We start from the raw sequence: 25,682 nt of genomic DNA on the forward strand, positions 1-25,682 counted from the left end.
GTAAGACATTTTACATAAAAGTGTCCATCAAATGCCATAAAGTCGCTTTGAACAAAAGCGTCTGCTAAATGACATAATGTAATCTAATGCATAAGTAGCTTCATTTTGACACTTCTGCTGCTGTGTATACGCTGATAACGACGAGCATTTTTTTCTCAATAAAGTTCATTCACAGAAAGAGCATTTTCTGTGAGAATTACGGACCGAATATCTGTCTTGTAATGTCTGTGTTTTCGGGGGACTTTTAGGGGAACGGACCGGGAAATGGTCCCACCATGTTATTGTTCCGCTACCCTCTACTCCACATAAGCTGTGACGGTATTTGTATTATTTTGGTTTAGAAGTTATTTTTCACTCACAGTCGTGGGATAATATTGTCACATCAACTCAAAGATAGCCACTCGCAGCTATTTTAAGGACTTGTACTTTGGTTGGAAGGATAAATGCAAAACATAAGGTTAAGGTTTTAAATGAATGGGACGCTGTTAGCTAGTCAGTAACTTACCGAAGTTGTCCGTGTGGTTTGCGAAGCCAGGCAGCTCCGGACATGCGGGTTTCTCACATCATCGGTGAATAAATGTGCAGCTATTTAAAAAGACATAAGACTAACTGACTTTAGGCTCCAGCTTGGTGGGGTTGGGGGTGTAAATATGGCTTCTGACCGGAGGAGAGACAGCAGAAGCTGGGACTGGGACAGCCCGCAGTGCCGAGCTCAGCTGGACGAGGTCTTCTTCCGCAAGCATGACTACATCCAAGCCGGCAGCTCTGAACACACTGACTTCTGGGCTTTCTTTGATCGCTTCCAGAGGTTCAAAACGAAGAAGGACATGTCTGTGTCCGGGGCCAGCAGAAAGGAAGACAGGGATGAGGGGAAAGAGAAGAGAAAGACTGGAGGGGTAGATCTCGGCCTTCCTAAAGACTATGATGCCCGCTACCGGATTAATGTGTCGGTGTGCACCCGGGACGTGGAGGAGCGCCTGGGGAAATCAGAGCACAGACACAGGCAGAGCTCCTCGGGACCGGGGAAACAGGAGATCGCAGATTGCCGCCTGGCTCTCTTGCACTTCCTGGACTTCAGCCAGAGACAGAGTTTTGGGAAACTGGCCAAGCTCCGCCGGGAGCAGAAGAACCTGCCCATCTTCCAGTACCGCGACCGGATAGTGGAGCTGGTGCGGCGGCACCCTGTGGTGGTGGTGGCAGGGGACACCGGCTGTGGGAAGTCCACCCAGGTTCCCCAGTACCTCCTGTCCTCTGGCTTCAGTCACATCGCCTGCACTCAGCCTCGGAGGATTGCCTGTATATCGCTTGCCAAGAGGGTCAGCTTCGAGAGTCTCAATCAGTACGGCTCAAAGGTGCAGTGATGAAATAATAAATAATAATTGTTTTGATTGTGTGGATAAGAAACAGCGTTCACATGGTTTGTTGTGCATTTCCAAATAAAGCCTCTTTGTTTAAGCACTGACTAGATTATAAATGTTGCAAAGTATTGATTGTTGCCGCACATCAAGTCTCTAGAAAAAGTCCCTTTATTTTATGTGAGATAAAAAGTTTAGTAGCAACTTTTTATCTCATGGAAAATAAGAAAATAAAGGAACTTTTTCTAGAGACTGGTGACTCTAGAGACTGTAGAAAAAGTTTCTTGATTTTAAAATAAATGTAAAATAGAGGAACTTTTTCAATCAATACTATCAATAGAATCAATATTTTGCAACAGTAGTTTTTCCTGCACCCAAAGACATTTTTCAGTAGTGCAGGGGTTTATCAATTTTTCACTGTATCCAGATTATAAATGTGTCCAGTACATGTTTGAAAAATCTGCTGTTCAGCTCAAACTGCAGTTCTGATTTGCAGGTGGGGTACCAGATCCGCTTCGAGACGACCCGCACCCCTGCCACCAAGCTGCTGTTCCTGACCGAGGGGCTGCTGCTCCGGCAGATCCAGCAGGACGGAGAGCTGGCCCAGTACCAGGTCCTGATCGTGGACGAGGTGCACGAGAGGCACCTCCACTGCGACTTCCTGCTCGGCGTGCTGCGCTCCCTGCTGGCCGGCCGCCCGGACCTGCGTCTGATCCTCATGTCAGCCACCATCAACATCAAACTCTTCTCCAACTATTTTAGCAGCGCTCCTGTGCTGCAGGTACCAGGCCGGCTGTTTCCTATACAGGTGAGCGGAAACAGGCAGAGGGATGGGACGATATGCTCATCTCAGGATACGATTCGATACACGATATGGGGTTCATGATTCCATACAACCACAATACGATGTAATAAATAAAAGTTCAGTGACAACAAAGTCTGACTGTGCAGAATTATGTTTATTTCTGGGCCACAAATATTTCTAGAAATGGCATTGGCTCGCTAGAATGTAAACAACAATGGAAAAATGTCATTACAAAGTGCAAATAATATAATTTGGATGGAAAGCTTGTGAAACTGTGATGGGCAAGCCGTCTCATTTGTGATTACTACAGCAGAATAAAACATGTTACGATTTATTTTTCTGACCACACTACGTATTCTCACAGTTTTGTATTGGGATATATTGATTTTTTATATATCGTCCCATCCCTAGAGCTACATTTCCAGTGATTCCAGGCCTTGAGAGCATACTCTTGAGGCATCTTCACTCTTTTTCTTACCTGTTTCCCCCCACTAAGGTGATATACCAGCCCATTCCCCCGGAGGAGCAGGCCTCTCGCTCTGAGAAGCTGGATCCCAGACCGTACCTGCGTATCCTGCAGGGCATCGACCAGCGCTACCCCCCAGAGGAGCGGGGCGACCTGCTGCTCTTCCTCAGCGGCGTGGCGGAGATCTCCACCATCCAGGAGGCCTGTCAGATCTACGCCACACACACCCAGCGCTGGATAGTGCTGCCGCTGCACAGCACCCTGTCCCTAGTCCAGCAGGACAAGGCACAGTCATATTTGTTTCACATTTGTTTCAATTCAAACAGGCACATAACTTTTGCAACGGAAGATATAGTTTATCAGTTCTAATTGTGTATCGTCATATTATTCCTCAGGTGTTTGACATTGCTCCTCCCGGGGTAAGAAAGTGCATCATCTCCACAAATATTGCAGAGACTTCGGTTACCATCGATGGAGTCCGATTTGTCGCTGACTCGGGTATGGAACTAAGATGCTAAGCTTTTCGCAGCCTGGGGTTATCCTTAAAACCTGACTCACCACTCAGCCCTAGGTTAGCTTAACTCTGTTTCACACCGGCAACAGTTAGCTCAGGGTTTACTTGATTTTCTAGGGATGAGCCAGAAAGACTGAGGCTAATCCTTTCTTGGAGCAGGGTTTGCTAAATCTGGGGATAACCCACTTTGGAACCCACTTTGCAGGGTTAACCCAGAGTTAACAGGGTGGTCGAGCCAAAGAACGTGCAGTGTTCCCCATACTATATCGCCCTGTAATGGAACAACAACCAAGTCGTCGAATTGTGTCGTTATATGTATTATTTTCTTTCAGGAAAGGTAAAGGAAATGAGTTTCGATCCCAAGGCCAAGATGCAGCGCCTGCAGGAGTTCTGGATCAGCCGAGCCAGCTCAGAGCAGAGGAAGGGCCGAGCCGGTCGGACGGGTCCCGGCGTGTGTTACCGCCTCTACGCCGAGTCAGACTACGATGCCTTCGCCCCTTATCCCGTCCCTGAAATCCACAGAGTGGCTCTGGACTCCCTCGTTCTCCAGGTACTGTGACACCCAGTAAACACCACAAAGCTTATTTATCATTTCTCCTTCATCAGCAAATATAGTTTAACACATAATTATAAGAATGTAAGTTGATTTATGCCTTTTTTGTTCCTGCAGATGAAGAGCATGTCCCTTGGAGATCCGCTTTCTTTTGTCTTTATTGATCCACCTCCGGCTGCGAGTATCCAGACCGCAGTGACTTATCTGAAACAACAGGGGGCGCTAGATAGTCGTAGTGAGCTGACATCTATCGGGAGCTTGCTGGCACAGCTGCCTGTGGATGTAGTCATAGGTAAGGTCTCCTAAATTAAAGTCAGGTTTTAGTTTGTTTCTTTAACAAGTTTTTAGTTAATTGTCCCACAGTGAAATTGGGGGGACTGTGGATTGGTTTGTCTGTTCGTCTCACACGTGATATCGTGATATCTCAGACGCCGATAATCAGATTTTGATCCCGGAGATCCTGAGTGATAATCACCACTGCATTTTGCCATTTTCAAAATTACACTGATTAGGCCAAGGGGGGCGCCACATTCTTAATTCATCCCTGCCTCATACAATATGTCAGGCATCACTGATTGGACTTTTACGAAACTGTTGTATCTCACCACTGTACTCTGACATTTTCAAAATTACACTGGTTAAGGTGCTACAGTTGCAGGTCAGAGGGTTAAATTACTAATATGTGCAGGTGAAGTAAAGAAACACCTAGGGGCTTATTAAAACATCTCACCTCAGAGCTAACAAACAGTAAAAATATAAAAGATGGCCGGCAAAGACACACCTGAATTAGATGGCAGAATCTTAATGACAACAGAACACAACATGGTGGGAAATGGTACGACAACATCAAGATGCACAAAATGAGAGGGGAAATTAAATAAGTTAAAATAGTCTTGATCCACCTTTGTTCTCATTTGTTTACAGTAATTATACCAAAATATCACACTTAATTTGACATATGACATTTGATATATTGATGTTTACAAATGCTACAACACCTTTAGATCCAGTTAAACGTGTGTGTGTGTGTGTGTGTGTGTGTGTGTGTGTGTGTTTGTGTGCGCTCAGGGAAGATGCTGGTGCTGGGCTCTCTGTTTAACCTGGTGGAGCCGGTGTTGACAGTAGCAGCAGCCCTCAGCGTCCAGTCGCCCTTCCTGCGCAGCGCACAGCACAACCCGGACTGTGCCACCGCCCGCCAGCCCCTGCACAGCAACCACGGAGACCCCTTCACCCTGCTCAACACCTTCAATGCCTGGGTGGAGGTGAGCTGGGAAAACAACGCAACAGTGGTCGTCCGATGTCCAAAACAACTTTGAGACTAGGGCTGGGCCATATGGACATTAATATCACGCTAATCAATTTATTTCAGTATCGATATATAACAATATCTGCTAACATGCTAAATCGCGTTAAATAGTCAAATTGATGTTCATCTCATTACACTTCGTGGTAATATAAAGTATGATAAAAAAAATTGTGAGAGATTTCAATTAGTATTTGCTTTTTATCATTAATTTAGACAACGGAATTGCATATCACAATAATTGGATGTCATTAATTTATCATAATATGATTCTATTAAAAGACGATAAATGATAAGATTGACTTACTGCCCAGCCCTGTCTGAGACTCGTGAATACAGCTAACATTGCAAGAGCTGAGAATGTAAGATGCTCCTCATTGTATGTGTTTGCTCATGCTGTTGAGTGTTGACCTCCTCAGGTGAAGGGAGAGAGAGGTGGAGGCTCGAGGAAGTGGTGCAGGAGGAGAGGCCTGGAGGAGCAGCGGCTCTATGAGATGGTCAACCTGCGCAGACAGTTCAAGGTGGGCTAACGAAACCGGCAACATCTGACAAACTATTTAAGTATCTGTCCCTCATGAAGACTGTTTCTTCAAATATGTATTTCGCCTCTGGCCAACAGGACTTGCTGAAGAGCCATGGCCTGCTGGAATCAGAGCTCAGCGCTCCCTCCGGTGGAGACCGCAGGCAGCGCAGGGAGAGGCTGACAGAGAGGAGGAAGCTGCACCAGCTGAAGAGAGACCATGAGCAGCAAGAGGGCAGCAGACGTAAAGTCCTGAGGCTGGAGGAGGGCCAGGAGGGAGAGTTCTCCTCGGGCTCAGATGCAGAGGAGACAGGCAGAGGCAAGAAGGAGAAGGACGGCACCGGACAGAACATGGACATACAGGTGAACTCAGAACAGAGCAGCTCAGAGGAAGATGAAAATTCAACTTTACTACTTGATCTACAAAGCAGCCTTAGACCTCACAAGCAGCTTTGTACATACCCAAACAAACCTGCATATTTACATTATATGTTGAAATATGTATGTCCTGTGTTGCCGAGTGGATAGAGCATGGCAAGAAAGCAAGATTAGGAGTACAATCTTCTTCCACCAGAACCATGATGTGCTGCAGAGAGCAGTGCAACTCAGCTTTAAAAGTTGAAATTTATAGTGGTATGTGCTGTTTGGTGGATCTTATGTTTGCCAAATTAACAGTGGACTCTAATGATTTAGAAAAGGGTCTTAAGTCATGTCCTGTGAGGTATGCATGTGTCCAGATGGGGAAGGCAGCATTAAACTGACAGAACTGACAGTGTAAAGTTTGACGGGACGTTCTATCCTCTACAAAGAGATTAAGGGAAATCGGCACATATCGAGGCTAGGTATCTTTACGCTCTGTATACAGGAGTGGATGCTCGTGTGTCCTTACTCTGTGGTGCTGTTTGTTCTGCGACAGGAGGTGAAGTTCAAGTTGCGCCACAACGTGTCGGAGCTGCAGGAGGCGGCCAACATCAGTCAGGACCTGTCGTCCCGCCAGCAGGCTCTGCTGAAGCTGCTGCTCTGCCGAGGCCTCTACCCTCAGCTGGCTCTGCCCGATGAACACAACTCCACACGCAAGGACTCGGAGCAGGTCAGACCTCCCGGCCGCACCGGACACTCTTCATATCTGAACTATGAGGCATCAAAGTAGAATGACTGAGAGGAAGTGGCAAATTCTGGTAAAAATGTCCTCAGTGTGGCAAACAAGTTTTTACACTCACTTGAGGTGCCGAACTTGTTGTCAGCAAAGAAATGATGCAATAAATAGTGATGGAAACACATTTGTCGAATAAATAATGACGTAGGGTGAATTAGGGCTGGACGATGTATGGTATGGTAGGAATATTATGTGAAAATTTCAGTTTAGTTTGAAATCACACCAAACATTACCATTCGGTTCAATATGATGAACATTAATTTGATTATTTAACGTGATTTCGCTTATGTGAGCCATATCGTCATATATATCGATATCGGAAAAAATCCTTATGATTATCGTGATATTGATTTCAACCATATCGTCCAGCCCTAGGGTGAATGATTCTTTCTATTTTGCTCGTGAATGTATTTTTTTATGAAGCCACGTTCTGCATTAAAGTTGCACTAGGAAACTTTGCACGTTAGCGGCTCCAAATGGCATTTTATGACATTTCAAATGTTTGTTTAAAATTTGCAAGACAGTTTGACGGAAACATAGCTGCTGTGTGTGTGTGTGTGTATATGTGTCTGTGACTCTGTGTGTGTTAGTGCATGCCTGTGTGTTGTCTATGAAGATGCAATGGTCATCGACTAATAGTGTCTACTTTGTGATTTTACGTTGTGTAGGTGTTCCATACAAGGAATAAGCAAGGAGTGGTGATCCACCCGACCAGCGTGTTCGCCAGTGACCCGGAGGTGCTGCATGTTCCTGAGGATGAGACCAGAGAGATGGGTAAACCCCCGTCACCACGTGGAGCGTTCTTAAACATCAATATATCATTGTCAAATTCATCATGATACGTGGGTATAATTATCATAAACAAATGAGACCAGTTGTTAGCCTCTATCTCACACCAGTGGTATTGTTAATGCTAGTGTTTCTCCAAATTAAGACTACATTTCCCATAAACCCCTCCTGTCACAAAGAGGATGTTGCTGCATGCCCTGTTTGCGCTGCAGGAACTGCGCCCTCATCTGTAAAGCAATCCAGAGAAGCTGGTAGAGGCTGCCAGTCTTCTCGGCAATCGTCTCGTTTGTTTACAGTTAATCATACTAACGTCTCAGAATGAATGTGGTGATGATTTATTGATGTTGAAATGCTACACATAGCACCTTTAAGCCCCCTCATAACACAGTGTGATTCAGTAATCCTCCGCCCCTCTGATCCACAGCTGTTTTATCTCTCTCTGTTTCTGTCTCTGATCTTCTCTTTCCTATCTCTTTCTGTCTCTCTCTCTGTATGAGTGTCTCTCTCCATCTCTCTCTCTCTATCTATCTGTCTCTCTCTCCCTGTCTGTCTCTAATCTGCCTGCAGCTCCAGATAGGAGGGATAGCAGCAGACACCAGCTGCTAGCCTTCGTCACTCTGTTGGAGACCAACAAGCCCTATTTGTCCAACTGTGTGCGGGTCCCAGCGCTGCAAGTTAGTACAACCAGATGTGGGACATGTCCCCGTTCCTATCCGCCAACTGCTCAGTGACAGTGAACTCATATGACCCAGTGATTATCAAGTCAAATCAGTCAGGATAGCATCATGTTCATTCCCTGTGTGTTCCCCATGCGCTCCCCAGGCTCTGCTGCTGGTAGCGAACTCTGTGGACTGTAACGCCGACTGCACCCGTCTGGTGGTGGACGGCTGGCTGGAGCTGGAGCTGCGGGACGCGGAGGGGGCTCTGAAGGTGCTGTCCACCGCTCTCACCCTCAGGGCCGACTGGGAGCGCTTCCTGCTGGCCCAGCTGGGGCGGGGCCCGGCCGGGGGAGCGGCAGGACCGGGCCTGTCCCGCAGAGAGACGGAGAAGCTGAGCGAAGGCCTGGTCCGCTTCCTGCTCTACACTGAGGTACTGCTGGAGACACAACTGACGACAACAGAGACAGACATCACAAGAAGCTGCACACACGTATACACTTGCACACCCTCGATGCAAATAATAACTCTGTTCTGTACTTTAAAGACTCTTTTAACAGTTGTTTCAAGGTTAAAACTGATGTAGATACAGGGTCAGTGATCATTAGTATGTTGAAGCGGTTGTTTAAATGTTGGTCCTTCAATAAGTTTTGTTTAATACATTTATTTGCACAGTGATAAAATATAGGGCCAGAGTGAAAAAAGTGAGAAAATATGACATTAAAAAACCTAAAATAGATGCAATTAATAATCCATGCAGGTGAGATAAAAGAAAATCCTTAATTGCTTTTAAAAACTTCTCACCAAAAAAAAACTAAAAATAAGATAAGCCAGCTAAAATAAGCCAAGAAACAACTTGGTGGAAACAAGATGGTGGAAAATACCTGAGGAAGGTCTAATAAACTGAAACGTTGTATACATTTTTTTGGAATTAAGTATTTCTTGCAAGTTAAGGCAGTGTGCAAGACTTGTTTTCTTATTTGGAAAACAGTAGAACAACAGTAAAATCCATAAAATGACTGTAATGCAGGAAATGAAATCAAGTGTAAAACCTTGAATAAAACTTGCATCAGGTGTAGGAGTGTCTGTGACTGTTTTAACTGTCTAAGGTAATGTGTTGCTGCTGTGTGCTTCATGAAGCACAGAGAAAGCCTTAGTGAGCTCCTTCCCTTCCCTCCCAGGTCAGTTACAGCCTGCGGCGGCTCACTGCCTTCCAGACCCAGAACCTGTACATCGGCCCTCAACCTGAACTGGAGCTTCCTGAGACCAAAGCTCCAAACCTGAACCCGCTGTTTCCAGGAGCCGAGGCCGAGCCAGATCCCATTAAAGGAGGCCTGCGCGTCGCCAGCTTCTTCACCTACAACTGTCTGGCTGTGAGTCTGTCTGCTTGTATCAAATGGTGGAGATCTCTAAAAGCATTTCGAAGCCTTAAAGTCACAATGGGATGGAAAATGAATTTTTCACCTTGTTAGGTAAATCTCCATACCATAACATATACCTGTTTAACAATAAATGCCAAAACATTCACAAAATGATATATTTTCTCATATTTCAATATTATATAGGCCTTTTCCCATTACATTTACTTAATGGAAAACACATGCGCTTCACCACTAACTGCTCCAGCAGAGCCGCTCAGCGGCCAACAGTAGAGATCTGGAGTTACATTGGGCGGTTGATCTGGGGTTTCACTGGGTGGTTCACAGTGGCCAACAGTAGGATACTGTGGTTGTACTGGACAGATCAGGTGTGAATTTGTGTGGTAATGTATGAATGTGAAGCAGGGTGTCACTGGAAAAGAGCAAGCATGCTCAGTTGACTTTCCCTGGATAAATAAAGGTTAAAATAAAAAATACAATTGAAGAGTTTTATTCCAAAACAAGAACATTTTGAAAAATTGGATACCTACTAAAATTCCCTATGAAATGTTGTTACTAGCTCTCTCTCAAACAGTAACATGAGAGAATGTAATCATCTCTAGGTTTGTTATTTCTAGCAAAGAGCATCAGATAACATGTTTTTTTCCTAAATGAATATATATATATATATAATATTGGAATGAAACCCTTCAATTTCACTCCCTGAAATCATTGAACTGAAAGTGGACCGATGACCAAACATGACAGAAATATTATTAAGTTTCATCAGTTCTTGTCTTTCCGCTGTATGCTTTGCAGGACTCGAAGGACCTGTACAGCGAGTGTTTACGCTCGTTCTGGAGCTGTCCACACTGCGACCTCTACATGCCTCTGACTCCTCTGGAGCGCATGCAGCACGAGGCCTCCTGCAGGCCGCCAGGGGAACAGCAGCAGCTGGAAGCAGGTGAGGAGCTCTCTCTGTCCTCCTTTCTCCTCCAGGGTTCAGGGGTCAATTCATTCATGAACTCATGAATGAATTTGAAAAAACCTACAGGAAACAGAATTGGAATTGAATTGGAACTTCAGCAAGTTGAATTTAATGCAATGAACTTCTGTGAAATTCCATGTTTTTTTTGTTTTTTCTTACCACATCTGAGATTACAAGCAGTGTTTATATATTATCAATACTGAATATCATAAAATGTTACAGGTTCCTTTCAGGTGGTATTTGATGCATCACATGTAAACGTAATACATACATTATGATTGAATGCATTTGATTTGTTTAACTGTCTTTTATTTGATTCATAATGTTTGATTTAGAATGTTTAGCGAGTCGAGGCAAACTCTCTTAGAAGTGGAATTTCATGGAATTTTAATAGAATTCTATTCTGTTTCCTGTCATTCCAATTCTGTTTCCATAGAACTCGGTGACATTCCAATTCCAATCCCAACTCCAGGAATTGCATTGGAATTTACTATGCATTCTCTATTCAATTCATGAATGGCCCCAAACCTGGATGATACCTGTCTTATATTTCAGATACCATTTTTCTGTTTGGTCACTCGCACGCATTTAGCAGCTGATGTTATACTTTGTGCCACTAGTTTTGAAAGAACACATTGTATTCACATTGTATTCAACTTGAGATAACCAAAGGTGTGTGTGTGTGTGTGTGTGTGTGTGTTGGTTTCCAGAGCCGGAGAGGGACAAGGCAAGCTCCTTGTCAGCGTCCAGTCTCACCAGAGTGTATCACTGTGACGTCTGTGCTGAAGACCTGACGCTCACCTCCACTGAGATCCTCAAGCATAAAAGGCAGCACATGTGTTCTGCCAAGTAACGGACCAGACCGCCTGAAGCACAGCACATGATCCCCGTCTGTCTCTGCTCTGTCGAGGAAAAAGTCCTCATCAAGTCAGTCACGTGTGACCAACTTTAACCTTTTGCTGGAATAAAACATTTTTTAGGTAATTTTTGTGTTACTGTTCTACTTCCTGTTTGTACTTCAGGAGGGCTATGAGTGTTATTGCTTCCCCCTAATGGTCGTTGGATGTATTTTGCTATTTGCCTTTACAGATCTTTCAGTGCATTACTACATGTGAAGAGACTCATTACAAAAAAAAAGGGAAAAAAGTGACACCTACTCTTCCAAAGTAATTGATAGTACAAAATGAAAACAAGTTACGGTATTTTTCAAAGGCCAGTAAGTAACAAAACACGTTTATAGACTGGATCCTCTTCAGCTGAAGGTTGGTAACGCTTTATTTTCCTAGAAGGGAACTGTTCATTTCTTAGGATGTTTCCTGGAAAGAACCATTAAATTATGTACTAATTATAGGGAGAATAGAGAAAGAGTTCAGTGGTAGTTGGTAAGTTCCTCCAATTTCTTCTGTTGTTTCCAAGACAGAACCATGAAATTATGTAGTTGTTATATAGAAAATTAGAAATGAACTAAAATTAATTAAGAATTCAACTTATAACTATATTATATAATTATATGAATAATGACTTCTGATAGTTGACCTCTACCTATTATTTTTCCAATAAATAGATTATAGTTTTGCAGTTCTTTTCCAGGAAATTCTTTTAGAAATTGACAGTAACTTATCGACTCACCAGACTGCTTACATTTTCTGTATAACTACTACATCATTTCATGGTTCTTCCCAGGAAACTTCCTAAGAAATTAACAGTTCCTTTCTAGGAAATAGTTAGGAAATTGTGGACCCAGAAAATAAAGCGTTACCCTCCTATTTCCAAAATTCTTAAGATTGCATTTTGGAATAGAAGTCTTCATAATTTATAGAATACAGTTTCCATACAGTGCTTGGGAAAAGGCACGGTCAGTAAATGACAGACATGCACACGCGACATAGAAGAACACACGTTAATTTAAAATATAGAGTGAGGGTTTAATAATGATACAAACCCACGATATGTAACACCTCAAAGCAGCACATTGGCACAAAGTCAGAAGTAAGACAGCACGGAAGATAAAAACCTGTCTCAAAAAAATAAATAAAGAATCAGAATAAATATCTCAATAAATAAATAAACAGGTAATATCTCATTAATTACTTTGAAACTAATAAATACGTACATTTGAAAATATGCACATTGGCAGAAATCAATAACCCAAAAAGTAAATAGTACTTAATACAGAGTTACTTAGAAATCATAAGTTATTGATTACTCAAATCAAAAGGCACATTTATTAAGATGTAAGAATGGGGCCTTCGGTTGTGATCGCATGACTCTCAGTACTGTACTCTAACACCGTTTCTGAACCAGAAGTAGCAAACTGTGTGCGATGGCTTGACTAGTTCTGTATATCTGCACCATCGAGGAACTTGTGTATTTGTGTGTGTGCGGATCTATCCACTGCAGACGTGTGGGGTGTGTGTGTGTGTGTGAGGGGTTAGGGTGAGGGAATGGCAGTCTAGTGACTGTCTGAGTTGGTGGTTTGTCTCCTGCCAGTGCGACAGGGTGTGTGTTTTGTTTTTTTTAAGTGGACCAACGTAGCTGGCAGGGTGGCCTAGTGGTGAGGAAGACCGTCCCATAGCCAGGAGGTCACAGGTTGATCCCGGCAACAGCCAATGTGTTCATCAACAGACGTGGTTTTTCCTGTCAAAGTGTCCCGGAGCAAGACACTGAACCCCGACCTGCTCGCTCACTGTAAGTCACTTTGGATAAGAGTTCTTGGCTAAATCTAAAATGTAAATAATCCGGTGAAGCTTTCCGAAAGGTTCGTTCTGCCGTAATCCCCCCAGGTCTAACAGGTCTAATCCTCCATCTGCAACATGACACTGTAGTAAAACTGGGCTCAAAACAACACAGCCAGTCAATGTTGGTCGGTTCCCTCATATGTATTCCCCTCTTCGATATTAAAGGAGAATGCTGTTGGATTTAAAGGAAAAATCCACCCTCAGACACTCTTTCACAGTTAGATATAATCAATCTGTGATGTTCATTGCATTCCAGGAGCTATTTTGTGAAGTAATTCACTTTTTTGGTGGGCCCACTCTCCCTCAACTGGCCTCGTCTACTTCTACTTCATTCTCTGATTTCCTACATTTCCCAGAATGCCTTTCAACAACCCCCAGGGAACGGGGCGCAAACTTGTTGCATTCAGCTGTTCGTTATAGGTTTAGGTGGAGAGAGCAATAACAATAGCAGTAGTGGAGCAAGAGTTTTTCTGGTTGAGCAAAAGTGAGAGTTGCACCTCTTACTCAAAACATGACATATCTTCTGGCTGCATTGCATTCTGGTCAATTGAGGCTACTGTGGGTGGAGAAATTGGTCTCTCTGCCTCTTCTATGACGGATTTCTCCCTGTATGATTGTAGAACGTTGGTGCAAAATGTTGAGTCTCGAAAGAAGCTCTTGCTCTTTGAATCTGAGGGACTGACACCAAAACCTGATGTTTACCATTGAGATTTTACTGTACATGTGCTCTGCTATTAAACTCTACTGTAGCTGTGCTGAAAATGACGTCATCTACGTTTGGCCAGTTATCCACAGGAATAAGAAAAATCCACGACCAAACAACAAAATGGACCCAGAAATGCAAAGTACATCACCAATAGCTGTTTTTTAAGTGTTAAAGTATTATAGGGTGGATTTTCCTAAAGTCCAGCATTACACTGATGGAAACCTTCCTCACATACTATTTACGCTCAAGTGTTTCTAAAGCATAGTACATCCGCAGCAATTTGGATAGACTACGCACAATGTTAGAACCAGAAGGACCATTTCTAATTCTGCACCACCTCATAGATTGCTAAGAGGTAGAGGGAGAGTTTGAACAGGGTCAGAGGGTGGGAGTTAAAATAGCAGCTTTTTAGACTTCATACTTTAAAGCAACATTCAGCAAACACATCTGCCACTGTGCCCAAACAAAAGACCTAGCTCATTCATCTTTTCAAGTTAATGTGTGTCTTCTCTTATCACAGGGTCAACAGTCTACGGCACGCCAGTTTAAAACGCCACACCTGCGAACGACGTGCTGCTGCTCAAAGACAATTTTGTGTTCTGGTTTATGTTTTTTCTTTTTCTTTTCTGCTCTGTGTCAGACACAAAAGCGCACCGCCATATTCAGTTCACTGGCTTTTCAGGTTTCTGCTTCCTTTTTCCTCACGTGATCAGCTGGTACAAAAATAGTCTTTTCAATACATTGTTCATTGCACTATATTTTTTGGTGGTGTCTCGTTTGAAGGCCTAGACAGGTCTACAGATTGGTCGGCATGGGGCTCTGTCTTGTTTTTCTTTGGGGTCGGGGCTGTATACGGTCACTGTGTACATTAGGTAGAACAGACTGTCTCGCTCAGAGGCCTCGGTTGTAAGCACCTTGACTGATTCAACAAGTACAGTGATGGGATGGGATGTTTTCTATGATTAATAGTCTGAAAAAACATGGAAAGATGCGGGAAAAAAATCGGCGTAAACTGTGGGTGTTTTATGTTTGACACATGTTTTTGAATTATTTTTTTTCTTCAAAACAGAAACAGAACCTTGTTTATGGTTACAAAGGACCATGATGAATCACATTATGACTTTTAAGTCTTTGTGGTTGTCATTGCAACTTCCCTTACATTAATTGTCCCTTTGCATTGGATAACCTTTCTCCCACAAAAGTTCCTACTTTAACACTGTGTTCTACAACTTTAACCAAAAGACAACACTAGTGGTCTCAGATGCTCTTACTTCCTTGATTCTCTCTCTCTCTCTCTCTCTCTCTCTCTCTCTCTCTCTCTCAGGACTTGAGTAACATCTGAGGTAAAATTAGAGGTAAAGGGTGACACGTTCTGTTCATCTGATTGATAAACAGGCCAAGACGAAACAAATAACTTCCCCAATATCTCATGTTTGTGAATGCGTGAAAGTGTGTGCCATTGGGGGTTCTGTCAATATGTTTTACGTTTAATAAAATATACCAATTAAAATTATAACAATCATATATATAAACATCTTTTGTTTTTTGTGTTTTTCTCTCTAAATAAAAAAAACAAACGGACATTTGAAACAGTGTACACATCATCGTTGCCTCTGCCACTCTCATCCTTCAGTAAAGTCTCTGACCCCTAACTCTAGATCAGCCAACCCTCGGTAAATCCACTATGAAGGCTCCAGGTGAATCCCACAGAGCCTGGTCTGAGTGCAGCGCACCTTCAGCAGGCATGGACCAGTGAGGAAGGCCCCAGGTTGAAAAGAGAAAGAGCGGAATGCAGTGGAAGGCCGTGGGGCTTCGGAGGGCCACGTCAGAGATCTGGGTCTACTAAGAGCACTGTTCCCCCCCGCTAAGCTCGCCCTCCTACATCCCTACAGATGCTCTCTCATCTCGCCACCCAAACCCCCTTGGTCCAGGGAACCCCTCCCGCCCCCTAGCCTGGCCTCATCGGACCGCCTTGTGCTTTCCCCCACAGCAGCCGCACCTCTCCCCACACCGCAGGCAGGCGCGCAAAGGCAGGTAGCAGCACATGCAGGGCACGAAGAGCGACAGGGCCAGGAGGGCCAACCAGCGGGCGCAGCACAGGGGGTGCGGGTGGCCCCCCAGCGAGTCCTCACACGAGCAAGGCTCCCAGAACTCCCCCTCAGAGTCCGACATGCAGTGGTACAGCAGACTCTCTGCGCACCACACACAGGTCCACTGGCGCAGGCAGTGCAGGGCCGGGTCCGGGGCGTCTCTGCAGCGGCCCCGCCCGTTCTCCGAAGCGCTGAAAACGGAGCGGCAGTACACACAGCGGGACGAGCACGACGACGAGCCCTGAGGACACGGGCTGTCGTCGTCGGGGGAGATCGCCCCCGGGTCGCTGCCGCCGCTGGCCCCTCCCCCTCTCTTACGAGTCCGCGATCGGGGCGTGGCCAGCGAGGTGTGGATGCAGCAGGGAGAGGGCGAGCCTTTGCCCGTCTCCTGGGGCGAGCCGGCGCCTGAGGACACGCCCGACACAGCGTTGGGCATGGACATGCAGGTGGGTGAGGACGAGGACAGACGCTGGGAGGCTTTACTATCCAGGCTCACTGTCACTTCGCAGCCCGCCGTCCCCACCCCCGCCAGCTCCTTCTCAAAGCGAACCACGCACAGCTCCGACTTGTCCTGGAGACTCCCTCCGCCGCCCACCACCACACCCCCAGTCAGACCCCCGACCATAGTCCTGGTGGCCCCCGCCCGCCGGTAGTCCTCGTAACCTCGGGAGCCCCACAGGTCCTTGCAAGGGTCCAGGCTGCGCAGGTCTCCCTCCTCCAGCAGAGAAATGGTGGGTGAGAGCGGGGACAGAGGAGACGAGGCGGGGGGGCCCACGGGAGGAGTAGGTGGAGCGGGAGGAGGGGGCGGGGGATCCGGGGGATTCAACACGGCCGTCACTTGGTGCTGTCCCGGCCTGGCGTGGATCTGCAGAGAGGGAACAGGATTAAAGAGAGTCAGTCAGTAAGAGTGTGTATTATAACAGCGGTTCCAAAAACTTTTTCATCTCAAGGACACCCCAAATAGATGCGCAAAAGACGACTGACCCCCATTTGATAAGATTTTGTCCTAAAGAATGCCATCTGCAAATATTTTTGCTGTTAGATATGACTTACAGAATTACATAAATGTCTATACTGTAGGTGGGGAGTTAAAAGTGAAGACTGAAACAATCGACAAAATAGTCGCACTTAAACATTCTCTCATTGCGCTGAACAGTTAGAAACTGTTTAACTGAATAGTTTTCACCATTAGAAGAGCAAAGCCAGACAAATGCATGCATGTTCTCAAAACTGAGTACAGAACGCCATATATTTACTAATAAATCAACTACAAATGCTTAATGGAACCACATTGCGTCCTTTTCTTTGAGCATCTTGTCACTCCATCTCTATCACTGTGAAACACCTGGATGTTTTAGGAGCATGGAGGTGTCGTGCTACCTGAGCGGGTGTCTGAGTGGTGACAGCGTGGCCGGACGCGAAAGCAAACTCTTCGGGCCGCACGAAGCAGGTGGCGGACGACTCGCTCGTCACAATGGTGATGGGTTTGGGAAGCATCTCCTTCCTGCTGTTGGACGACGACTCGCTTCCTGTATGGGACTGGCAGAGGCTACATGTCATCACCTGTGACCGCACTGGGCCCGGCAGCGGGGCAAACGAGCCCTTTCAGAGAATTCAAACGTTCAAACGGCAAAAGATACTCACAGCTTGGCCGTCATCCTCAGTGTCTCCCTCTTCTGGTGTGGAGGAGGAGGGCGAGTCGGAGCCTTGGTGACATGGAAAGAGAAGGTTTAGGCTTCCTGGATATGTTCTGAAGCCACGCTGAAGCTGATCCAAACACAACCACTGAAATCAACTTTCATATAGATCATTCAAACGTGGCCCGTGTGGCTCTACCTCTGTCCAGCTTGTCTATGACAGTCTGCAGCCCTTTCTCGAAGGAGATGGCGTCGGCGGGACTCTGGAACGTAAGGCCAAACTTGCGATCCTCCACTCGCCAGTGATGGAAGATGGGGTTCACCTTGTTATACACCAGCCCCCTCTGCACTGCGCACTCCAACACCGGCTGAAGGCACAGAAAAGGAACCCGGGGAACGGAGGGGGATTACTTTACCAAACCAAGAAACGCCCGCTCCTCAAATCATGCCCAACGCAACATGGATCTATACAGTCAGGTTCTGCAGGTGGCGTTGAGGAGCAACGTGGCACCAGAGATCAGCCGTGACACACACGCACACACTCACTGCTCGATCTCGCAGCCGCTCTCCACGTATGATGTACTCTCTCCGCCCCCTGCCTTCGTGACTCCGCCCCTTACATATGACCACGTGACTGAGGCCGCCACCTCCAAGGGGCACCCAACCGCCACTGGAGTCATCACGTGTCATCACCACTGCACGAACACGCACACTGTCAGGGAGACCAAGAGAGCGAGCCGAGGCCCGGGCTGATTAAACAATGCCATGATAAACACTGGCATACACTGGCACACACACACACACACACACACGCTCCAATACACACGCACGCACATATATACATACATACGCACACGTACACAGGCACACACCCACAAATGCACGCAAAAACGCACACACACACTGATACACACATGCACGCAACAGTGAAAAAAGCAAGAGGAGCCTAAATCATCCTCCATAATACAAATGCACAGCAAATTTCAGTGTGAGGCAAGTGTGTTAAGCTCTCTGAAGCTCTGTTGAACTAAGATAACATGATGAAATTCACACAAAGAAGACAGAATTGACAGCTATATGATTACTGATGTTGCAACACTATGACAGCTCTGAGGCATATACAGCCAGACATAACAGTCAGGGCAGTTTTTATGATCCGTGGTCACGTGATCGAGGTAAATCTAATTTTAATTAGCATGTGATGACTGTAAAAAAAATGAACAAATAACAAAACGTTTGGACAGACCTGCTAAATAACCAAATGACACATTACTTCAAATATTCTACTACAGAGCATAACTGGGGATTAAGACTGTGATGTTCAGCGTGCGAGTATCTATGCGAAATGTGCTCAGAATAAAGGAACTATTGTGCAAATGGATAGAGAGAAAGCCAGTGGTGAGGAGGAGAGAAATGACCGAATGGGAGGAGGGAGGAAGAATGAGTGTTTCCCAGATAGATGTATCAATGAACGCACCCATTCGCCATCCGAGGCCCCGGCATTCTTGCAAAAATAAGCTCTTCCTATGCCAATCGGCTGAATAATTCAACACCGCAGCTCGACATGTGCATTTAATGCATGCACAACCGCGTCATTTTTTCAAATCACACTGAATTTTAATTGTTGCAATTATTTTCCAGACGCTCCTTTTCTCCATTCCGCCCCTGCTGCACGCACTCATTAACACACCCCGATATTATGTTATATTTTTATGAATGGGATAGAGGCAAACCGGATCGGAAAGGGCAGTTTATGTTATATTTCACGGGGAATTTAATAAATACAATACGATCGCGTGTGAAAAAGGGAGAAGAAGAAAAAAACGAGTGGGTGAGAGGATGGAGAGGAAACGAGAGATGGGGGGAGGGGGCCGATGAGAAAAGGGAAGGAGGAGAGGAGGGGTGAGGATGAGGGAGAGCGAGAGAGAAAAAATCACATTTCATTCATAAAGTTTGGCTTTAAAAATCATAATGAAACCCCGAGACACGTTGATAAAAATCACAACGCCTCCATCCCTCCCTCGTTTTATTGTAGCCATGTCTTGAATGACGCGATGCTGGCCCCAAACTCGCCATATTTCGTCTTTTTTCCCATATATTTTACACATTGACTGATTTATTCAATGCTTAAGAACTCCACACCACTTCGTGACTATTTTTTTTTTTTTTTACCAATCGCAAACCACGCATTTAGTTTTGAATGGCATCATAGCTTTTTTTTTTTGTAGCTTGTTTAATACGGTTTTTTTTTTTTTTTTTTTTTTTTTTGTGGATTGTGTGCCCATCGTTTTATAGCACAGTTCCCCCCCATGTAGGTGACTTAACATATTTATCACACACTGGCATGGATGTATCGGCAATGGGGTGTATACTGTTGATTCAAGACTACGTAATGGTGTTTTTATTCTCAGCAGCCTGCTAAATTGTAGTGCACCAATTGTGATAATAGTGCATGATGCTGGATTGGTGTAACACTGACGGCGGTGGCGTTCTCTCTATCCGTTTCGGCGAGATGGCTGAATATATACAATGTTAAAAAATGAAAATGTAAGGACTTACTCGCCCTCCATGGCTCGGTGTTGCCCGCCGCTTGCAGCAGCCCACCCCGGGGTCTCCTCTCTCTCTCTCTTTTTATCCTCCTTTCAGGAAACACTCACAGGCTCACTCTCATTCTCTCTCTATCTGCTCTCATTTTCCTAATCTTTCTCTCTCTCTCCCTCTCTCTCTCTCTCTCCCTCTCTCTCTCTCTCTCTCTCTCTCCCTCTCTCTCGCGCTCTCTCTCCACCTTGATGTCGTTTCGGTGTATCAGGATAGGCTTGAGGTTGCAGCAGCCATTTTCCGCTGGCAGCATCCTCCCTCTCTCTTCCTCCCTCCCTCCCTCTCTCTCTCTCTCCCTCTCTCTCTCCAAATCACTCCCTCCCTTATTCCCCTTCTCACTCTACCTGCCCTGCCAACACATCCGCACTAATCATTGACAGCGTCATGTGCTTTAGGTATAGGCTCTTATATTGTCAGCGTAATCATGTGTGATTTAAAATTATTAAATGAAGTACTGGCCTTTACTGATAGCGCTATGCAGTGATGTAAGTGGTGAATGAAAAGGTGGGTGAACTATGACCTCAGGCTGATCCTCTCATCATCATAAGGTAAACAGACACCAATGAAATTCAATTATATTTTCAGAAAACCTTTAATTTATGCCTTTCCCCCCTTTAAGATACCCTGTAGCCTTTATAACTATAGGTTTAATACTATTTTACCTACTATGTCAGCCTAAAAAGGTGAGTAAACTCTATACAGAAAATAAAAAGGCAGGTAAATTATGTTTAGGTGGGTTTACTCTCCATTACTAATCATTTGTGATTTTTAAATGACACAAGTACTAGCCTGACTGATGTACTGATAAACTTATTTTTCCAGTTTTTTTCCCCAATGTCCGTCAATGTGCAACATCATAAGCAGTAAAACTCATCTGCTTCATAGTGTCCTATAGGATCCTTAATTGCTCTCAGCCATGAAACAGCAGGCAAAGTTTCAGCACCACGGACAGCACAACCTCCACAAATACAAGAAATGGCGTCTTTGGTTAAAAAATAATAATAATTAAAAAAAGCCTATTTAATTGTGGGCTTAACTGAAAGTTATTGGTGAAATCACAATAATTTTCACAATAACTGAGTTTAAAGTGACCTTATTGAACTTTGCAGTTGTTTTATCTCCTGTATGGTTTAATATTCCTACAGAAGAAATAGTTTTGCTGTGATATTTGTATAGCATCATAGTTTATTATAGGAATATTAGTTGTTTCTTACGGGGTTGTCCACTACAAACCTGTTATTTGCCAACATTTCTTCGGAGGTGTGTGTGCGTGTGTGTGGGGGTGGGGGGTGGGGTGGGGGGGGTGGTCTCTTCTATTCATTCAGGTTTGAGGAGGGGAAAAGATATTAAAGGCGGCTACTGCAAGTGGGAACTAGCCTACCTATCAGAGTGAGTTCAATATATTATAGACTTGACTCTCTCTTTCTCTCTCTCTCTCTCTCTCTCTCTCTCTCTCTCTGTGTGTGTGTGTGTGTGGTTTGCGCCATGTGCTGAATGAGGAGTTTATTAATGATGATGAACAGGTGTGACAGACATCCCTACCTGATACGTCCCTACCGTCGTAAAAAGTATAATTTATTTCAGTATACTTATAATTTAAAAAATGTTGTTCTTGTTTTTTTGTTTCTTGTGCAAAAAAATCTCTAACTCTCCAAGTAAATGCCAGAAATCCTCCAACGCTTAAACCAGACAGTCAACATCAGAAGCGTAACTATCATCCAGGAAGTAAAATAATAATAAAAAAAAAAAATTACCCATAATTCCAGGTGATAGCCGAGTGAGTAACGTATCATAGAAACCAACCAGCGTCAATGGAAGCACTATGCGTGTTTATTGAACTTAAAAGGCTATGTTAAAATATATTATATACATTTTATAAATAAACGTAGGTATCGAAATGCATGCGGTGTACGGTTAGCATGTAGCACAGGCTGTTAGCACTGAAACTACAGGCATTTTTATTATGTGCAGTAGGTTTAAGTAGAAGTAGTTCAAATAACTGTCCGTAGTTTTAACAACACGTTAAATATTAATGCACTAGAACACTAGGCTATAAAATACTTCTCAACTAAGAATAGTTTGTGAGATAATGACCACATTCATTTGTTACGGTCGGCTCGTTGGTCTAGGGGTATGATTCTCGCTTAGGGTGCGAGAGGTCCCGGGTTCAAATCCCGGACGAGCCCGTTTTAAGAAGCCCGTATTTACTTTCACCCGGTGGACTGTAATTTAAATCCCAATGTCAGAAAGCATTCCCTCCACTGGACATCCTGCAGCAAGACACTGAACTCCTACCAGCTCAGAAAGACCATGCAGACGGCTCTACCGATGCTGCCCTGTGATTTTATTTTCCTTCAGTCGTGTCCCTGTTGTTGATGGTGGTGGTGTTTATGTTGTTTGCTGTCTCCAAGTCCTTATGTGCAAGGGCGGAAGTAACTAATTAAATTTACTCAAATTACTGTACTTGAACTTTTTTCAGTCAGTAATTTTACTTTTACTTTTTCACTGAAGTATTGTATTTAAATCACATCCATTACGGAGTAGGAGAGTACAGATTTTCTCTCTCTCTCTCTCTCTCTCTCTAAGCATCAGAAACTGGACCAAGAGTAATCTGGCTTTACTTTGTGCACTTTGTTTCACAGTTTCTGAATTTTCCAATTAAAAGAATTTAGTTTGAACTCTGGCCTCTCGTCCTTTTAGAATTGCATGGAAATGATCACATCTAACAACATTCTCTTTTCTAAAAAGTAACTCTTACTCTTATTCTGAGTACATTTTAAATGAGCCATGTAGGCTACTTTTACTTCAGTATATTTTTATACATACAGTACCTTTACTTATATTTATGTAAAATATCAGCAAAGTAACAGTAATTATAATTACATTCTTGTTCCTGTCTCTTTCAGCATCACTGTTTTCATTATGTTTTCTGTTGCCTTCTGAGAACTAGTAGCCTTCTTGTCTTGATCCCTTTTTTGCCCCTTAACCCATTTCCTCATCAAGAAGCCCTTTAGCCTCTTGCCAGGCCGTCATTAAGAATTTGTTCTTAATTGATTTGTCTGGTTAAATAAGAATAAAGTCAATACCAGGTCCAGGGGTGCTGTTCTGTGGGCTGACCTTGCGCTCCGACGTCCCTGGAAGGGCAGCTCAAAGAGAATGTCCCCTACAGGGATCCACAAAGTACCACATTAGGATTTGCTTTATTCAATAAAAAAAATCAGAAATCACAGCTTTAACATATATTTAACATGCATGATTAACTGTCACCTGTTCTTGTTCATTTTATCACAACCTCAAACAATCAGTCTGAGGATTAAAAATGTTTTTTATTACACAACAAGAAAATAAATAGTTCACTTCTTCATTTGGAGTTTCATTTACCTTTAAAGCCTGCGTGAATTGACAATTAAAACGGCACCTGGCCAGACTAGAGGGAGCAGGGCCACTCTTGTTTCAGCACCAAGGACAGCACCTTAATAACAGTATGGACACACACACACACACACACACACACACACACACACACACTGTGGTCTCTGACTACACAAGAACATAATGGGTGGTTTCTTTAGTCTTCACTTCTACATAAAACTAAGATCATGCCAATGTAAGCAGTTCTAAAATCACTGCAAAGCACAGCCTAGTAGCACAATTGTATTACAAAAGAAAGAACGCCAAATAATTAAATCGTATTTGTAATCAATGATCATTTGATACGAGTGGTGATTCTCAGTTACGAGATTAATAATCAGATATGATTGTATGGTTTAGATATTCAGTTATGCGGATATTATAGTGAGTTTATCGGGTACTTAACAGAACGCGACTGGGTCAATCAGAACTGACGACCGGAATGCCACGAACTTCGGAAACTTTTATTTTCGTTCAAACACCAAAAGAAGTTTCCACAGTTGGAAAGCCTTCGTGAATTTCACCCCAGTAAACTGAAATTGTCACAGCAGACACCTAGTGGACTAAACTCGGCACGGGAATGACGTTAACTTAAAAGGTAACGTAAATGTTAGCTAGCTATCTAACGTTACCTGCCGTTAACGTTAGGCAGTTCAAGTTAGCTAGCTTGATTGTAGTTTGGCTGGATACCGTTAGCCAACGTTAACGTTAGCTAACAGTTGGTTGTTAACCAAACTTGGTTTGCTGCTCTTGCTATCCTGACAAATTCAACTCGAGGTGAGATAACTTAACGTTTGGTCCACAGATCAACTTGCCTGATGTGATTTTGACTAATGCTTCTCGAAATGTTCCTAACAACAACAGTAGTTGTAGTTAGTCCCCAAACTATTTTATTTTTTTTAGCAATTAATTTTCACGTTAGTCCCATGTCTGTTTTGTAATGTAAATGCACATCTAGCGTTAGCTAAAGTTCTCTTAACACTCACTGCAATCAGTTTGGGGCTTCAGTGTCTAAATGACAAAATAACAAGGTACAAACAAACCAAACTCAAAATTGAGAGGGGGACATGACCTGTAACCTGCTGTCATCCATTGTAACCTCAATAGATATCCAACTTAGGCCTACATATTTGTCTATTTTCCCCCCTAATTTTGCACCCACTGTAGTTATTGTGCACTGTCCAAAATGAAAAATCGATGTAATAAAACATACCCGCAGCTTAATTTATCCACACTCTAAACCAAAGTACCAAACTCTGTTCATAATTTTGGAACTGCAGCATCCACAAAAAGCCTACTGGTTTTAATAGATACACAAAAGCCTAGACTACAAATGGAACTTCTTAGGAGGGAAAGTGCTGCATCTCCCTCTTTACAGAACCACAGAATGTAAAAAGTGTCTCTCCTTACACCGCTTTTGGATCTTTATAATGCCGCCATTATGCCAGTTGAAAAGAGAAACCTCATATATATTTTGCAGGAAAGTTGAATGAAGAAAGGATGGGTAATCATCACTCAGTAGAGGAGCAACAACAGAGAAAGGATTCACCCCGTAATGACATTGAGAATGGGGCCGCAAAAGAGGCAGCAGCTTCAAAGGAGACTAATAGGAGCAGCTCTACAGAGCCCCCCGCTCCCTCCAGCTCAAATGGCTTTAACCGTGGCCAAGCAAATGATTTAACGCGACCCTTCCGTTACACTGCCAACACCAGTCAGAGACTAGTGTGTCCTACTCAACATGCTGCATCTCCAAAGGAACCCAGCAATGGGAGTGAAGCGATTCTAACAAGGATGCCCCAGTTTTCTCTCGCTGCCCCTGCAAACAGAGAACAAAACATTCACAAGGCTGCCAAGATTTCACAGGATGTTCACCCATTAGTGAGATCAATCCCATATCCAACTTCAGCTGCAAGACTGACTCAACAAAACACCTCACCTGCAAGACCAGTGAAGCAACAGGCCACACCTCCACAACCTGTGCTCCAACAGGCTACACCTGCAAGACCAACCGTTGGGCCAGTTCATGGTTTAAACACAAT

At 44.1% G+C, this 25,682-nt stretch overlaps 2 protein-coding genes and 1 non-coding gene across 4 annotated transcripts; 2 read left to right on the plus strand and 1 right to left on the minus strand.

Annotated features, from left to right (window-relative positions):
- Positions 1–332: 332 nt before the first annotated feature.
- Positions 333–11,447, plus strand: dhx34 (DEAH (Asp-Glu-Ala-His) box polypeptide 34). Its single transcript, XM_071912533.2, has 16 exons — positions 333–1,352; positions 1,852–2,163; positions 2,657–2,911; positions 3,022–3,124; positions 3,473–3,690; positions 3,811–3,985; positions 4,762–4,955; positions 5,416–5,517; positions 5,616–5,879; positions 6,433–6,606; positions 7,341–7,446; positions 8,029–8,135; positions 8,284–8,550; positions 9,299–9,490; positions 10,295–10,439; positions 11,174–11,447. The coding sequence occupies exons 1-16, from the start codon at positions 651–653 to the stop codon at positions 11,314–11,316; spliced, it is 3,459 nt and encodes a 1,152-aa protein (XP_071768634.2). The 5' UTR covers positions 333–650; the 3' UTR covers positions 11,317–11,447.
- A 4,419-nt stretch (positions 11,448–15,866) lies between these two features.
- On the minus strand, positions 15,867–20,485 carry spred3 (sprouty related EVH1 domain containing 3). 2 transcript variants are annotated; one of them, XM_071912541.1, is made up of 6 exons: positions 20,373–20,485; positions 18,181–18,346; positions 17,834–18,002; positions 17,642–17,703; positions 17,378–17,536; positions 15,867–16,862 (listed from the first exon to the last, which is right to left on the minus strand). In XM_071912541.1, the coding sequence occupies exons 1-6, from the start codon at positions 20,483–20,485 to the stop codon at positions 15,867–15,869; spliced, it is 1,665 nt and encodes a 554-aa protein (XP_071768642.1). The 2 variants fall into 2 exon arrangements, with proteins under 2 accessions (XP_071768642.1, XP_071768643.1); XM_071912542.1 differs by lacking the exon at positions 20,373–20,485 and adding an exon at positions 20,194–20,305.
- A 1,861-nt stretch (positions 20,486–22,346) lies between these two features.
- trnap-agg (transfer RNA proline (anticodon AGG)) lies at positions 22,347–22,418 on the plus strand. The gene has a single exon. It is a non-coding gene; the product is annotated as a tRNA-Pro (tRNA).
- Positions 22,419–25,682: the final 3,264 nt, after the last annotated feature.

The sequence above is a fragment of the Centroberyx gerrardi genome, chromosome 6, assembly GCF_048128805.1.
Source record: "Centroberyx gerrardi isolate f3 chromosome 6, fCenGer3.hap1.cur.20231027, whole genome shotgun sequence".
Taxonomy (NCBI): Eukaryota; Metazoa; Chordata; class Actinopteri; order Beryciformes; family Berycidae; genus Centroberyx; species Centroberyx gerrardi.

Excerpts from the sequence above, each read along its gene's own strand:
- spred3 (XM_071912541.1), bottom strand. The coding sequence starts at position 20,485 with ATGCTGCCAGCGGAAAATGGCTGCTGCAACCTCAAGCCTATCCTGATA. Across the intron at positions 17,704-17,833 it reads CATAGACAAGCTGGACAGAG|GCTCCGACTCGCCCTCCTCC; the intron begins GTAGAGCCACAC and ends CATGTCACCAAG. Across the intron at positions 16,863-17,377 it reads CCACTCAGACACCCGCTCAG|ATCCACGCCAGGCCGGGACA; the intron begins GTAGCACGACAC and ends CCCTCTCTGCAG.
- dhx34 (XM_071912533.2), top strand. The coding sequence starts at position 651 with ATGGCTTCTGACCGGAGGAGAGACAGCAGAAGCTGGGACTGGGACAGC. Across the intron at positions 3,986-4,761 it reads GCCTGTGGATGTAGTCATAG|GGAAGATGCTGGTGCTGGGC; the intron begins GTAAGGTCTCCT and ends GTGTGCGCTCAG. Across the intron at positions 6,607-7,340 it reads CACGCAAGGACTCGGAGCAG|GTGTTCCATACAAGGAATAA; the intron begins GTCAGACCTCCC and ends TACGTTGTGTAG.